We start from the raw sequence: 16,866 nt of genomic DNA, 5'->3' as shown, positions 1-16,866 counted from the left end.
GCCAACATTGTATAGAAGAGGTAGAAAGTTAACTTGAGGCTTTTGGAGCAATACTGCTGTGAAACTGTTACATAAGGGAAGCATAAATGAAAAAGAAAGGAGTAAAGAAATAAACCTAATTTCTGCCAAGATTTTCCTGATCTCTAATAATGTATGTCTCATGTCGTTCCATTGTTTAAAAAGGGTTCTAAGAGTAAACCTAGCAATTATAGGCCTGTCAGTTTGACGTCAGTGGTGGGTAAATTAATGGAAAGTATTCTTAGAGATGGTATGTATAATTATCTGGATAGACAGTGTCTGATTAGGAACAGTCAACATGGATTTGTGCATGGAAGGTCATGTTTGACAAATCTTATTGAATTTTTTGAAGAGGTTACGAGGAAAGTTGACGAGGGTAAAGCAGTGGATGTTGTCTATATGGACTTCAGTAAGGCCTTTGATAAGGTTCCGCATGGAAGGTTAGTTAGGAAGGTTCAATCGTTAGGTATTAATATTGAAGTAGTAAAATGGATTCAACAGTGGCTGGATGGGAGATGCCGGAGAGTAGTGCTGGATAACTGTTTGTCAGGTTGGAGGCTGGTGACTACTGGTGTGCCTCAGAGATCTGTACTGGGTCTAATGTTGTTTGTCATGTACATTAATGATCTGGATGTTGGGGTGGTAAATTGGATTAGTAAGTATGCAGATGATACGAAGATAGGTGGCGTTGTGGTCAATGAAGTAGATTTTCAAAGCTTGCAGAGAGATTTAGGCCAGTTAGAAGAGTGGGCTGAAAGATGGCAGATGGAGTTTAATGCTGATAAGTGTGAGGTGATACACTTTGGTAGGAATAATCCAAATAGGACATTCATGGTAAATGGTAGGGCATTGAAGAATGCAGTAGAACAGAGTGATCTAGGAATAATGGTGCATAGTTCCCTGAAGGTGGAATCTCATGTGGATAGGGTGGTGAAGAAAGCTTTTGGTATGCTGGCCTTTATAAATCAGAGCATTGAATATAGGAGTTGGGATGTAATGTTAAAATTGTACAAGGCATTGGTAAGGCCAAATTTGGAGTATTGTGTACATTTCTGGTCAGCAAATTATAGGAAAGATGTCAACAAAATAGAGAGAGTACAGAGGAGATTTACTAGAATGTTACCTGGGTTTCAGCACCTAAGTTACAGGGAAAGGTTGAACAAGTTAGGTCTTTATTCTTTGGAGCATAGAAGGTTGAGGGGGTACTTGATAGAGGTATTTAAAATTATGAGGGGGATAGATAGAGTTGACGTTGATAGGCTTTTTCCATTGAGAGTAGGGGAGATTCAAACAAGAGGACATGAGTTGAGAGTTAGGGGACAAGAGTTTAGGGGTAACACGAGGGGAAATTTCTTTACTCAGAGAGTGGTAGCTGTGTGGAACGAGCTTCCAGTAGAAGTGGTAGAGGCAGGTTTGATATTGTCATTTAAAGTAAAATTGGATAGGTATATGGACAGGAAAGGAATGGAGGGTTATGGGCTGAGTGCAGGTAGGTGTGACTAGGTGAGAGTAAGCGTTCGGCACAGATTAGAAGGGCCAAGATGGCCTGTTTCCGTACTGTAATTGTTACATTGTTATATAGAAACATAGAAAATAGGTACAGGAGTAGGCCATTATGGTTATATGTCAAGTCAAGTAATCAATCTTTCACCGGGAGTCTCAGAAGGAAATTAGAAATGTCTAACTCCACCATAAGGTACTTACGGATAGATTCGACTCTGGTGCAGTAGCGTATCCTTGAAGATAATGCTATCACAAAGACATTCAAAGTTACTGTAATCCACCATGGCACTGATCTTCAGTTCCAGCTCCTGGGTACTGTCTTCTAAAACACTATGGACAGGTTCTGGATCAATCTCCACCACCTGAGGGAGAGACAGAGGAACAAGGATTGAAAGACAAACCTCTAGAAGCAATTCACTGACAATAGGTGAGCTTCAAGTTAATATCAGATAACTGGCATCTGATGCATAGCAGAAGGGTTGGTGGAATCAACTAAAACCATTATGTTTCAGAGGCATATAGACAGACACATTAATAGTCAATGCGTAATGCGGCAAATAGAATTAAAGTAGATGGGCAGAAGGGTCAGGCCAGGCCTGTTTCTGTGTTGTATTCATTGCTTGCATTCATTACACATCAAGTCAAGTCAAGTTGCTTTTTATTGTCATTTCAACCATAAACTGCTGGTACAGTACACAGTAAAAACAAAACAATGTTCCTCCAGGACCCTGGTGCTACATGAAACAACACAAAACTACACTAGACTTCAGACCTACACGGGACTACATAAAGTGGACAAAACAGTGCAAGACAGTACAATAATTAATAAACAAGACAATAGGCAGTAAAGGGCAATTTACAATATGATAATAAATGATGTAAATGTAAACAATGTTTTAGCAGGAATTGAGAAAGAAATGAGCAAAAATTGCAAAGGGAGTGGTGTGTGTGTGTGTGTGTGTGTGTGTGTGTGTGTGTGTGTGTGTGTGTGTGTGTGTGTGTGTGTGTGTGTGTGTGTGTGTGTGTGTGTGTGTGTGTGTGTGTGTGTGTGTGTGTCAGACTAGACTCTGGGAATTGAGGAGTCTAACACACACTCTAACTCTAACCCTCTAACCCTTTCCTATCCGTACTCATGAAGTGATACAGCATAGAAACAGGCTCTGCAACCCACGGTTTGTGCTGATAATCAGCCACCCATTTACATGGGTCCTAAACTAATCGCATTTGATTCTCTCCATGTCCCCATATACTCCTCCCAGATTATCCTGCTCAACCACACACTACTTGCAAGAGTTGACAATTTGTATAAATATTTCAGAACACACACGTGCACACATGCCTGCATGCTCACTCTGCCTTTCACACGCATGCACACACATAAAGCAGCAGACATAACACACAAACACACATACGCACCGGCACTCACAAAATGCTGGAGGAACTCAGCAGGCCAGGCAGAGTACAGTCAACGTTTTGAGCTGAGAGCCTTTACCAGAACTGAAAAGAAAGATAAAATGAAGAGACTCGGCCCAAAACGCCGATTATTTACTCTTCCAGCATGTTTCAAAGGTACATTTACTGTCAGAGAAATGTATACAACATACATCCTGAAAATGCTTTGCCTTCGCATGTTGTGTGTATTGCTTTGGATTGCTAGCATTTGTAGATTTTCTTGTGCTTGAGACATAAAACATATAAAGACACAGCATGCACACACATGCGCACACACACACTCACACGCACACACATGCATGCACACACACATGCACACACAGACACACACGCACACACACAGACACACACACACGTGCACACACATGCACACACAGACACACATGCACACACACACAGACACACACACACACACGGACGCATGCACACACAGACACGGACACACACATACGGATGCACGCACGCACACATACAGACATATCTTTCAATCAGAGACTCACCTTCTTCTTGGCAGGTCGTACTCCAGTGCCAGCATCAACCCACTTCACGACACTGAGACGATTATCCCAATCTGGAACCTGATCAACAGGCACTGGGAAGATAATCTTCGACATCATGCATTTTACAGCTTGACTGTTGTACGTAATTGGTAGGTCAGACTTTAATGTCACAGTCATATCCTTTGCACATCCAGCATGCAGATGGCCAAACTAACCAAAAATAATTAAGTATAAATTAGGCCAAATATCCACATGAGTTGGGTATATAGGACATGTAGCAATGAGGCTAGTTTGCTAGATTACCTCAGTTGCTGCATGCAGTTAAACAGGTATCATATATCTAAGCCAGGACAGGTGGCAGGTCAATACTTGGAATCAGAAACACAGAAGCAGCAAGCAACTGAGATACAATAGTCAGTGTACATCTGGAAATGACCCAAATTTGTAAAAAGTGGGATATAAATATGCCAGGCCAAATTCAGCAGAGGGCAAATATCAATGGCTGCCAAAATTCTTCTTAATCCGAACTCATTACATCAAAACTAGTGATAGGTCTACTATAAACAGGTTACAAATTCATGCCTCGCCAAATAGGGGTTTCACTTTTTCCAATGTGGCTATCTCCTGAATATCATTTCATATCTGGAAACCTTTTTACAAATATTCACAATTTACTGGGAACTCACATTATATTTGACATCTTCCTGGAAATCTCCTGTAAATACTAACTAAATGAAACTTGGGAACTAGGCTATTGTGCCTTAACAGAAATGTGGGCAAGCATAGGACAAGACCGGCAGCTTAACGTTCCAGGATACAGTTATTACAGGTGTGATGGAGTTACAGGTAAGAGAGGTGAGAGAGTTTCCTTTTTGATGGAGGAGTTCATAAGAGTGCTTGGAGGAGATAATTCTGGGGGAATCATCTAGTCAGGCCAAAGTGACCAGCCCTCTCTTGCTCCTACGTTATAGGCCTCCCAACCGTCAATGGGATGTAGAGGAGCACATTAGGAGAGAGATCATAGATATCTGTAAGAATAATAGGTGTTAGTGGGAGATTCTAACTTCCCTGAATTTGACCGGGCTGCCTATAGTGCAAACAGCTGGGAAAGAGTTAAGTCTGTTAAATCTGTCCAGGAAAGTTCCCTTAATCTAGATATAGAGGGCCCCAGTAGCGAAAGTATACACTGGGCCTTTGCTTTGCTTAAAAAGTGACTTAGTGTCAGTCAGGGAGCACCATGGATCCAGTGGCTATAATTCTATAAGATTTAAAATAGTTATGTAGAAAGATAGGATGGCTCAGATCCTAAACTGGGACAAGGTCAGTTTTGGAAGCATAAGGTGGTGTTATGCTTTGGAAGCAGAGGCCTCAACCAGCGAGACTGCTTTCTGGCAAAGGGAGGTGTTTATCAATGAGTTCCTGCTTGGATTTAGGGAACGTTCTGGGATTCTCAGCTAATGAGAGATGTAAAGGAATTCTGGCCAGAGAGGCAATTGGGAACAAGTGAATCTCTTGGTAACTTTAAAAAGTGCAGGAGTATCCTTAAGAGTGAAATCACGAGGACAAGATTAGGCTATGAGATTATTGTAGACACTGGACTGACCAAATACATCCTCAGACCTTGTATGAAGTTGCAGGAGAAATTATGAAGACCCTTGTAAAAATATTTACATTTGGACAAACTAGATCTAAATAAGGATAGTCTGCAAGGCTTTGTGTGTGGAAAATCATGTCTGACAAGCCCCTAGAATTTTTCAAAGAGGTAACAAGGAGAATTGACGAGGGCAGGGTTATCTATATGTACTCTAGAAAGGCCTTTGATGAAGTCTCACATGCTGGTCTGGGAGGTTAGATTGCATGGGATCCAGAAGAGAGTGGATTGAATTCATAACTGGCCTAATAGTAGGAAGCAGAGTGCAATGGTTGAAGGTTGTTTTTCAGACGGGAGGCTTCTGACTAGTAGTATGCCATATGGGTTTGTGCTGATACTTGTTTATTTATATAAGCAATTTGCATGTGAATAGACGAGGTATGGTTAATAAGCATGCAGATGATACTAACAAATGTGATAGTGAAGACAGTGAAGAATTTTATTAAAAATTAAACAGGATCCTGATCAGCCAGGTAAGTGCAGAAGATCTTGTGGCTGATTCTCCAACATGGAATGGAACTGGACCAGTGTATTCCTGTTCAGACGGAAGAGGATGGCATGTTCCAGAAAGAACAGCTTACCTTTGTAAATGAAATCTGTAATATAATTCATTCTGAACTAGAATTAATTTAATTTAAGTAGTGTGGAACAGGCTCTTTCAGTCCTTGGAGCCAGGCTGCCCAGCAACCTGATATAACCATAGCCTAATCACAGGACAATTTAGAATGACCAATTAACCTATTAAACCAGGATGTCTTTGGATCCTGGGAGGAAACAGGAGCACCCAGGGAAAACCCACATGCACACATGAGGAACATATAAACTTGCTTACAGAGGATGTTAGAATTGAACTCCACATTCTGATGCTCCCAGCTGTAATAGCATTGTCCTAACTGCTTTGCTACGTGATGACCATGGATTTGGAAAGATGTAACTTAGTCAGTGTTTTGGCGAGGAAAGAAAATGTATTTTTCTCTGGATCCTAACTTACGCTACAGGAAATGTACCTTGCTGCAGGTTTGAAGATACTAGATTTCATCAGACCTGTTTAATTACCTGTGGAGAGATCTTAAGTTCTTTAATGTCTGAGAACCAGTGAAATCGGACCACATCTGTTGCACTTCGATTGGTCATTGTGAAAGTCACCTGATAAGGCTTGCTGATGTGGCAGTCTCCAAAGTGAATGTGGTTCAAGTGTGTTGCTAGGATGAATCACAATAAAATGCTCCTTAATCAGATAATCATATTATTTTTCATTTATGCCGACAAAGAAGGTGACTATTCGACCATTCAAGTCAATGCTCACTCTCACAGCAACCTTATAATTTCCCCAACCCAACATACTTTCCTGTAACATATTGTGGCGCTACGGGAGCGTGGTCAACAGCCTGCCCTAGCATTCCTACTGGCCAGCGCTATTTATTGTTCTTGTTTTAAAATACCTTCGTGAGATTATGGTAGGATGTTCAAGTTAATTTATTCTTACATTTTAGCCTGGGTTATACCATTATTTGCTTGTGTGTTTGTGGGCTGCCTGACTGTAACCGGGGTGTGTAATAATCACCTCCTCTGCTTGTATGAGACTGAGTGGTCCCCTCCGCAGGTCATAGTGCCCAGTCTGTTTTTGTGTTTATCACAATAAAGACGTCTGTTGAGATAAACAAGCTTTTGTCGTCTGTCACCATGAATGAAATGCTTGCCACATGAGTGTCAGGAGCAGGATCAGAAATTGATTGTGAAATTGAAGAGCTACAAAGTCAGATGGGGCACCTTAAGCCCTGGGGAATAAGTCGAGGGACCCAGTAATATGCCTTTCCCACACCCCTAGGCTCGTCTCCTGAAGACGGGACACCAACCAAGAGGGAGAACTAAGAAACGATCATTGTGGCTTCCCAGGGAAACTCGACAGGGCAAGCCCGGGGGACAAGGCAGAGTGGACCACCGACCTCCCTCCCTCACAGCCTGTGCCAGGGAACCCAGGACACTCCAACATGGGAGGATGGGTAATGAATCACTGTCGCCAGAGATCCTTCAGCAGATCGTTGGCCTAATATCACCATCATTGCTGGCAGAGACAGAGAGAGCCGAAGCAATCTTTGACCCCCCCCTCCCAGGCATTCCAGCGTAGCCCAAGACCTCCAGGAGAATCCCTCCATTGTTGCCACCCTGGGTAGGTTGTTTGGGTGAAGAGCAAGGCCTGTTGATTGGTCAGGGTAGGAAGGGATACGGGGAGAAAGCAGGAGATTGGGGCTGAGAGGAAAATTGGATCAGCCATGATGAAATGGTAGAGCAGACTTGATGGGCCAAATGGCCTAATTCTGCTCCTATATTTTATGGTCATATACGTGGACTGTGTGGTGGAGAGCGTCAGATGCTGGGCGTTGGTGGACACATGGTCAACCATCCCCATCATCCATCTGTGTGTTCTCCCCAACATGGGCCAGCTATCCCCGCCCGGGTACACAATGACGGCGGTTACCTGCGACTGTGCGGCAATGAAAGGGAGAAAGTGGCTGCACAGCAGAACATGAGGTGTGGCTCGCCAACATCCAGAACTGGACACTGGGGGCAGGGTGCCGTGTGGATGTACCCAGGCCAACACTGAAGCCTAACTCTCCGGTGAGGCAGACCAGGCGGGCACAGCGACAACCACGCCAACAATTGAATGAAAATATTGAATCAAATCAGAAACAACAAATGAATTATACTTGACACACCTTCTATACATGTTCCAGCTTTTCACTCCACCCCCTTACCTCCCCCTCCTCACCTGGTTTCACCTATCACTTGCCAGCTTGTACTCCTTCCCCCCCCCCCCCCCCCCCATCCACCACCCACCTTCTCATTCTGGCTTCTTTCCCGTTTCCTTTCCAGTCCTGATACAAAATTACATTAAACAGTGTCGACTAAGGTCTCACTGATTTATGTGCCAGTCAGCTGTTCACAGAGTTTAGTGCAGCCATAGGTCCACAACTAGACCTGCGATCTTCCACATTGAAATAAATCTTGCAGGAAAACCATTGTGACTTATCTCTCTAGTACTGTGTAATTTAGTTTAGAAGCTCAGAACCAGTCTCCTTTCTGCAAGGATGTCACTTGGAGCTATCTAAAGAATATAATGCTACCAGTATACCTGGGCATGACTCACTAGTCAAAGAGTTTACTTTTCAACTCTGGCAATGATCACACATTGGATATGCGAGCAAGAGAAAATCTTCAGATGCTGGAAATCCAAGCAACATGCATAGATGCTGGAGGAGCTCAGCAGGCCAGGCAGGTCCTGCTGAAGGGTCTCGGCCCGAAACATCGACTTTACTTTTTTCCATAGATGCTGTCAGGCCTGCTGAGTTCCTCCAGCATTTTGTGTTTTTATTTATTTCCAGCATCTGCAGATTCACTCGTGTTCTCTTTGTTCTAGTATGTTTTCTAGAGACAGGTCACTGACTCTGAAGAACTGCAAAAGTTTAGCAGCAAAGCAAATGTACAGCACCATAAACAAATCAAAAGCAATTATATTTAATTGGAGCTCAATAGAAGATTACATGAGGAAATCACTGTGAGATTACAGACAGTATTCTGATGATTGGCAGCTGGAGTTTTCACACTGCTACAGGAGAATGATAAAGAGCACTCACCTTCAATCTCTTTGTCTTCCAGAAAACTAGTGATGTTTTCCTCCTCAGCACTTTGCAATAGTCCGTGGATGTTGTCCAGAGTGACATCATCTTGGTAACCCTCACCAACCAGATGTATAATGGTGTCCTCATATTGGTTATTGAATACAGTGAGATAGAGTGTTCCATCGAAACGTCGAGCCAAGGTTGGTTTGAAGGCAACATCAAACATTGCTTCTTCTCCACTGTTAAGGTTGACAGTGAGCATGCAACTTTCCCTTACTGTGAATAGAAATATAAAACGTCCATTTATACTTACAAGACATAAGAAATTAGTCAATCCGGCCCATCGAGACTGCTCTGCTATTGCAACTTGTCTGATTTATTTTCCCTTTCAGCCCCTTTCTTCTGCCCTCTCCATAATATTTGATGACCTAACTAATCAAGAACCTATCAACCTCCACTTTAAATATACTCAAAGACGGCCTCCACAGCTGTCCATGGCAATGAATTCCACAGATTCACCACCATCTAGCTAAAGAAGTTCCTTCTCATCTCTGTTCTAAATGGACGTCTCTCTAATCTGAGGCTGTGCCCTCTGGTCCTAGACTCATTCACTATAGAAAACATTCTCTCCACATTCACTCATAAGAGCATAAGAACACAAGAACATAAGAAATAGGAGCAGGAGTAGGCCATCCAGCCCATCGAGCCTACCCCACCATTCAATAAGATCATGGCTGATCTGTCCGTAAACTCAGCTCCATCTACCTGACTTTTCTCCACAACCCTTAATTCCCCTACTATGTAAAAACCTATTTGTTTCTTAAATATGTTTAGTGAAGAAGCCACAACTGTTTCACTGGGCAGAAAATTCCACAGATTCACCAATCTCTGGAAAAACAGTTTTTCCTCATCTCTGTCCTAAATCTTCTCTCCTGAATCTTCAGGCAATGTCCCCTAGTTCTAGTCTCACCTACCAATGGAAACAACTTTTCTACTTCTATCTTATCTATCCCTTTAAAAATTTTGGATGCTTCTATAAGATCCCCTCTCATTCTTCTGAACTCCAGAGAGTATAGTCCCAGACGACTCAACCTCTCCTCATAGGTTAACCCTTCATCCCTGGAATCAATCCGGTGAACCTCCTCTGCACTGCCTCCAAAGCCAGTATATCTTTCCTCAAGTATGGAGACCTCCCTGCTCTTGAATTCAATCCCTCTAGCAATGAAGGTCAACATTTTGTTTGCCTCCTTAATAACCTGTTGTAACTGAAAGCCAACTTTTTGTGATTCATGCACAAGCACTCCCAAGTCCCTCTGCACAACAGCATGCTGCAATCTTTCAGCATTTAAATAATAATCTGCTCTTCTATTATTCCTTCCAAAGTGGATGATCTTGCATTTACCAACGTTGTATTCCATCTGCTAGACCTTGGCCCACTCACTTAACCTATCTATGTCCCTCTGTAGACTCTCCACATCCTTTGTACAATTTGCTTTTCCACTCAGTTTGGTATCATCAGCAAATTTTGCTACGCTACACTCAGTCCCCTCTTCTAAATCATCGATGTAATTGGTAAACAGCTGTGAGCCCAGCACCGACCTCTGCGGCACCCCACTCACCACTCTGTCTAGGCCTTTCAATATTTGATAGGGTTCAATATGATCCCTCCTCATTCTTCTGAACTCCAATGAGTACAGGCCCAGAGCCATCAAATGTTTCTCATACATTAACCTTTACATTCACAAAATTATTCTCTTGAACCTCCTCTGGAAATTCTTCAATGCTAGCCATCTTTTCTTAGATAAGGGGCCCAAAGCTGTTCACAATGCTCAAATGCAGTCTGACCAATACCATACAAAGCCTCAGCATCACATCCTTGCTTTTATATTCTAGTCCTCTCAAAATGAATGCTAACATTGCATTTGTCTTCTTACCACCGACTCAATTCTGCAAGTTAACCTTCAGATAAATAGATAGTTCATCGATATCAAAGCAAATTGCAGTGTCACTGTAGCATTGTAAGTGCACAGATATACAAATATTAGAAGAGAAATGAGAAAGAATAAAAAATAAGTTACCTCAAACAGTTTAACGGAAGGGAGTCATCACTTCCCTGGCTGTAGGTTCACTCATTATGGAGCCTAACGGCAGAGGGTAAGAATGACCTCATATAGCGTTCTTTGGAGCAGCACAGTGGTCTTAATCTATGACTAAAAATGCTCCTCTGTTCAGCCAAGGTGGCATTCAGAGGATGAGAAACATTGTCCAGAATTGCCAGGGTTTTCCATAGGGTCCTCTGTTCTATCGCAACCTCTGATGTGTCCAATTTGACTTCTATAACAAACTGGCCTTTCTAATCAGTTTATTGAGCTTGTTGGCATCATCCATGTTGATGCCATTGCCCCAGTACACCACTGCATAGAGGATTGTACTGGCGACAGGTAGAACATGTGAAGGAGAGGCCTGTATACACAAAGGGACCTTATTCTCCTTAGGAAGTAGAGGCAATTCTGGCCCTCTGGTGTTCTACTCAAGTCTGACATCCAGGTTCACGTCCAGGTACTTGTAGGTCTCCACCACATCCATGTCCTCACCATCAATACTAACAGGGAGCAGTTCAGGCTTGGTTTTCTGAAAGTCCATCACCATCTCCTTTGTCTTACTGATGCTGAGCTGCAGATGATTCAGCTTGCACCATTTGACCAAATTCTCCACCAGGCCCTGCATTCATCCTCTTCTCCTCCCTTTATATCCAACTATTCCTGAGTCATTAGAGAATTTCTGCAGATGACATGACTGAGTGTTGTATCTAAAGTCCAAGGCATACAGAGCAAACAAAAAGACAGCCAACACAGTCTGCTGTGGGGCCCCAGGGCTGCTTATAGCCATGTCTGACACAAGCTCTGAAGCTACACAAACTGTGATCTGCCAGTCAGGTAGCCCATTACCCAGGATACAGTGAAAGTGCTAACCTGCATTGAACAGAGCTTTCCCCCCAACAATGAGGGCTGCATGGTATTGATCAAAAAACATGATCCTCACAATGCTGCCCTGCTTTTCCAAATCAGGAAATCATGCACAAGGACTCTTTGTATCTTTGACTTCTGAATTTTTCTGACTGTTTAGAAAATCGACTCCGCCTTTATTCCTTCTAACAAAGTATATGACCATACACATCCCAGCACTATATTCCATCTACCACTTCTTTGGCTATTCTCCCAGTCTATCCAGGTCCTTCTTCAGACTCCAACAACTTCCCAACCACTGAAGTCAGGCTACCTGGCCTATAATTTCCTTTCTTCTGCCTCCCTCCTTTCTTAAAAGTAGAGTGATAGAATTTTCAAGTCATCTGGAACCATTCCAGAAGCTAATGATTCTTAAAATATTATTACTAATGTCTGCACAATCTCTTCAGCTGCCTCTTTCAGAACCCTGAAGTGCAATCCATCTGGTCAAGTTGACTTATCTACCTTCAGACCTTTCATCTTCCTGAGCACCTTCTCCTAGTAATAGCAACTAAACTCTCTTGCCCTCTGACACTCTTGAATTTCTGACATATTGCTGGTGTCTTCCACAATTAAGACTGACTCAAAATACTTTTGTCCGCCTTTTCTCTCCCACATTACTACCTCTCCAGCAGTCCAATATCCACTCTCTACTCTCGATATATCGGAAAAATAATTTTGGTATCCTCTCTGATATTATTGGCTAGCTTACAGTCATATTTCATTTTTTCTCTCCTTTTCTTATTGCCTTTTGTTGCGTTTTAAAAGCTCCTCAATCCTCTCATTTGCCACTAATTTATGCTATATTAAATGCATTTTCTTTTACTTTTATGCTGTCTTTGACTTCCCTTGTCAGCCTCAGCTTCTTCATCCTCCCATTAGATTACTTCATCATCTTTGGAATGTATCTATCCTGCGTCTTCTGAATTGTTCTGAGAAACTTCAGCCACTTTTCTGCCATCATCCCTGCTCGTGTCATCTCCAACCAACTTTGGTCAGCTCCTCCCTCATGCCTCTGTAATTCTTTTAATTCCAGTGGGACAGGGATACATCTGACTTCATCTTCTCCCTTTCAAACTGCAGGATAAATTCTAACATATTCTGATTACTACCTCCCAAAGGTTCCATTACCTTAAGCTCCCTAATCAAATCTCATTCATTACACAATAGCCAATCCAGAATTGCCCTTTTCCTTTTGGTTCAACTAAAAGTGGCTTTGAAAAGTCATCTCATAGATATTCTTCAAATTCCCTTTCTTGGGATCCAGCAGCAATCTGGTTTTCTCAATTAGCTGCATATTGAACTCCCCCATAATGTTACCCTTTTTAACATACTGTTTCTATTACCTGTTGAAGTTTATATCCCACATCCTGGCTACTCTTCTGGGGCCTCTAGGACTAGCAAAAACACCTCCCTTGACATGTATAATGAATGTATAATCAGGTATAACATAAGCTAGATAAAATGACTTAGGGGTATAATGCATTGAAATTATTCTACGTGGTGTGGAATGGCCACTGCTTAATACCAGATAAAAATGCAGAAAGTTACAAACTCAACCAGCTTCATTTTGGGCATTAGCCTCCCCAGCATCAAAGACATCTTCAGAAGCTAACGCCTGAAAAAGATGGCATCTATCTTTAAGGATTCCCATCCCTTGTGACATGCCCTTATTGCTACGATCAACAGGAGGCTCAGGATTCAAAAAGGTGACTCACAAACAATTTCTCAATAGCAAAAAAGGATGGACAATGGATGTTGAAAAATGATGAATAAAAATAAAGATATTTCTGTCTAGGGTTTATTGCTGCTGATATGCAAACCAATGGGAGAAATAATGTTCACATTAGTTTACCTCTGGAAATTGCAGGGGGGAAAAGCGAAGACAGTACAATTCCATCACAGCTGTACCAACTGCAACAGCAATTAAATCAAGACAAATATTGGAGGTATTGCCTGTGGATTAATCCAGCAGTTTTAAAGAGCTTTTAAATTCAGTCAGCAGAATAGATGATGGAAGATCAAGAGAATAGGTAATAAAAAAATCTTTATTGACTTCATGTTCAGAGAGTCTGCTTTCATTATCAGCATTACAATCCAGTTGTGGAACGAGCTTCCAGTAGAAGTGGTAGAGGCAGGTTCGGTATTGTCATTTAAAGTAAAATTGGATAGGTATATGGACAGGAAAGGAATGGAGGGTTATGGGCTAGGTGCAGATAGGTGGGACTAGGTGAGAGTAAGCGTTCGGCACGGACTAGAAGGGCCGAGATGGCCTGTTTCCGTGCTGTAAGTGTTATATGGTTATATCATTGGTTGGAGACAGCTCCCTGGCATTCAGCCTACTTTTCTGCTCTGTACTTCTTTTTCTGCAGTGGTTAGAAATTCTGGTAATGATTACAGAGACGATGTAGTAGGGAAATGAACTTACCTGCTCGGAAACTGGATTCCGAGGTTTTAAATCTTTTTTATATATATTCATGTCACTGTCAGTTGATTTATTAACCATCCTAAATTTGGTAATATGTTTATTTATAAGAAGAAACAATGAAAACTTTGTTTTTCATGTTATTCACACAATTCAATTCATTGCATGGCTACACCAATGAAGCACAAGGGAAATACAATGACAGAATGCAGAGTAAAGTGTTGCAGTTACAGAGAAAGTGCAGTACAGGTAGACAAAATGGTACAAGGTAAATTGTTCATCCATCTTATCCTCCAGCAACATAGAAGCTGTCCTTGATCCTGGTGGGACGTGCTTTCAGACTTTTGTATCAATCACTTTTGAGGAGGGGGTTGAACAGAAAAGTGCAGGGTGGATGGGGTAATTGGTGGATGAATGGTTTGTTAGGCTATTTGAGAAGATTGTGAATATCAATCACCCTGGTGGTCTTAAGTCACAGGCTGGTTTGACAAATTAAGTGTGGCACATTTGCTTTTCTGAATAACTTGATGAGTTTTTGCCAGCAAATAGTTGTCTCTAATACTGCTACTTGTTTTCATTCTAGCTTTATTCATTGCAGAAATTTAGATATCCACACTTTCATGTAAGAATCAAACAAATGCTTCCTAATCAATCCTCAAGCTTCAGCAGCCTAGTGTCTGAGTCACCACGCGATCACTGAATTCATTTCAGAGAGTGACCCATAAAACTATTTAGAGTTCCTGAAATAACGTTCTTTGCACTATGTTTCTGATATTAAAAACTAGTATTAGGCCAACAAAAAAACCATCATGCATCCTAGTACAGAGAGAAAACATTCTAAACAAACAACATTCACTTTGAAAATACAGAGCTAACCAGAAAAAAGTAATCTCAGCCATACCTCTATTGACTCTAACTCAAGTCTGTCCTAAACTCAACCAGAGTCTGAATCCATTCTGTAAAAGCTAGAGCCCTTCGACAGCCCACTTAACTGAAATCCAAAACCAACCCATTCAAATGGAACACAAAGTACCCACTGAAAGTAAACGCAGAACTGAATGGAAAACTGCCTGGCCTCACTAGAATGAAAATCGATCCAACTAGAAAACCACAATATAATCAGAAAACAATCGCATTATTGAAAATACAGTCACAGCTCAAATAAATTGTTATGTGTGTCCAACTGTTTGCTTCCCTTTCTTGGCTTCTTTACTCTGGTTCAGTGGATAGGTTAGAACCAAGAAACCTACTTTGATTATACCTTCTCCAATCTAAGGATGCCATTCCATTTTCCCAGTTTAATTTTCTCCATCCCATCTTTCCTGATGAATCCATCTTTCACAATAGTGCTTCTATGATTCCTTCTTTCACCTCACTCATGGGTTCCCTTCCATCGTAGTTGACAAGCCTATTCATTTCACTTTCACCCACAAGAAGACCCTTTTCCATTTGTTTTCAAGGCGTACCCATCCTCTCCATTGCATGGGTCAAGTTCTGAATACTCCAATTTACTCCATCATCAAACTGGTTCCCTCCCCCTCCTTTCAGCTTTCTGATGAGACAATCCCTTCATCAACACCACTCTTCCATCTGCAGCAACTTAAACAGATTACTTTTCATGGCATCTTCCCAAGCAATCACAGAAGATGTATTCATTTCTCGCTTCCATTCTTCCTCCCTTTGTTCTAGAAGTACTCCCAGATAAGCTCAAATGTATTTGTACCTCTACCAATTTTGTGTGCTTTATTTCAAACTCTCCTCTACATTGGGGAAATCAAACATAGATTGGCCTGCATAGTCCACAGTGATGACCCTGAACTCTAAAGCACCTGTCAGTTTAAGTTGACCATTTCATTCCTATTCTGACCCTCCATCTTTATTCACTGCTTCAATGAAGCTCAATGTAAACCTCAGTTTATACTTAGCACAATACACCTGTCAGGACTGAACAATGAAATCATCAAGTACAGCCAATGAGTGAACCAGTTCTGCTTCTCACATTGCAAGTATTATTTTTTCCTCCATTCTTCTGAATTTCAGATATATTAATTGCCTCCTATTTACATGAACTTATGTAGCTTGTCTCATTCAATGGCTTATCAGCCAGCTCCAACCTCACTTCCCTCTCTGTCTGTTTCCCATCTGAAATACGCTTCCTTTTGTTCTCTCATCTCTACAACTGAAGGCATGTTTGATTTCAAACTTTTCTTAACTGTAATGAAAGAAACTGAAATATTAATTTGCATTTCTTTCCCCACAGATGCAGCCTAACCTGCTGGAGTTTCTACAATTTCTTGTTTCTATTTCAGATTTCCAGCATCTGCAGTTTTATTGATCATTTTTATGGTTTGATTTTATTGTTAGTTTCATGCTTGTTACCTCTGCTTGGGTCCTCTTCTTTGATGTGACTTTCCTTAGGATAGAGACATTTAGTACCAATGCATTGCTTCAGAGAAAACACTCCACAGTCATCGGAAAGATTGATCGATACCTATCATGAAAAACACCCAACTGTTCAGTTTACTTGAGCCAAAGGATAAATGTTGTCCCACTACAAACACGTCCTGACCATCTGTCCTGGTGTAGGATCTCAACCCAAAACATCAACAATACCTCCCCTGCACAGATGAAATGTTGTTTTTGAATATTGTTTAAAAGGGGTGGACAGGATGTGAAAGATTGCCGTGGGTAG

At 41.7% G+C, this 16,866-nt stretch overlaps 1 protein-coding gene across 1 annotated transcript in view; it reads right to left on the bottom strand.

Moving 5' to 3' along the window:
• Positions 1-16,866, bottom strand: part of LOC140740438 (hydrocephalus-inducing protein-like) — a 579,330-nt gene that overhangs the window by 196,302 nt on the left and 366,162 nt on the right. Inside the window, exons 47-51 of the mRNA XM_073069569.1 lie at positions 16,554-16,665; positions 8,760-9,020; positions 6,181-6,326; positions 3,474-3,683; positions 1,723-1,883 (exon numbers count right to left, since the gene is read on the bottom strand). Coding sequence (XP_072925670.1) covers positions 1,723-1,883; positions 3,474-3,683; positions 6,181-6,326; positions 8,760-9,020; positions 16,554-16,665 — 890 coding nt within the window. The remainder of the gene's footprint in view (positions 1-1,722; positions 1,884-3,473; positions 3,684-6,180; positions 6,327-8,759; positions 9,021-16,553; positions 16,666-16,866) is intronic.

Source organism: Hemitrygon akajei, chromosome 17 (genome assembly GCF_048418815.1).
Source record: "Hemitrygon akajei chromosome 17, sHemAka1.3, whole genome shotgun sequence".
NCBI classification, from domain to species: domain Eukaryota; kingdom Metazoa; phylum Chordata; class Chondrichthyes; order Myliobatiformes; family Dasyatidae; genus Hemitrygon; species Hemitrygon akajei.
The sequence above is the reverse complement of the archived record's forward strand: the minus strand, read 5'-3'. Positions and strand labels throughout refer to the sequence as shown.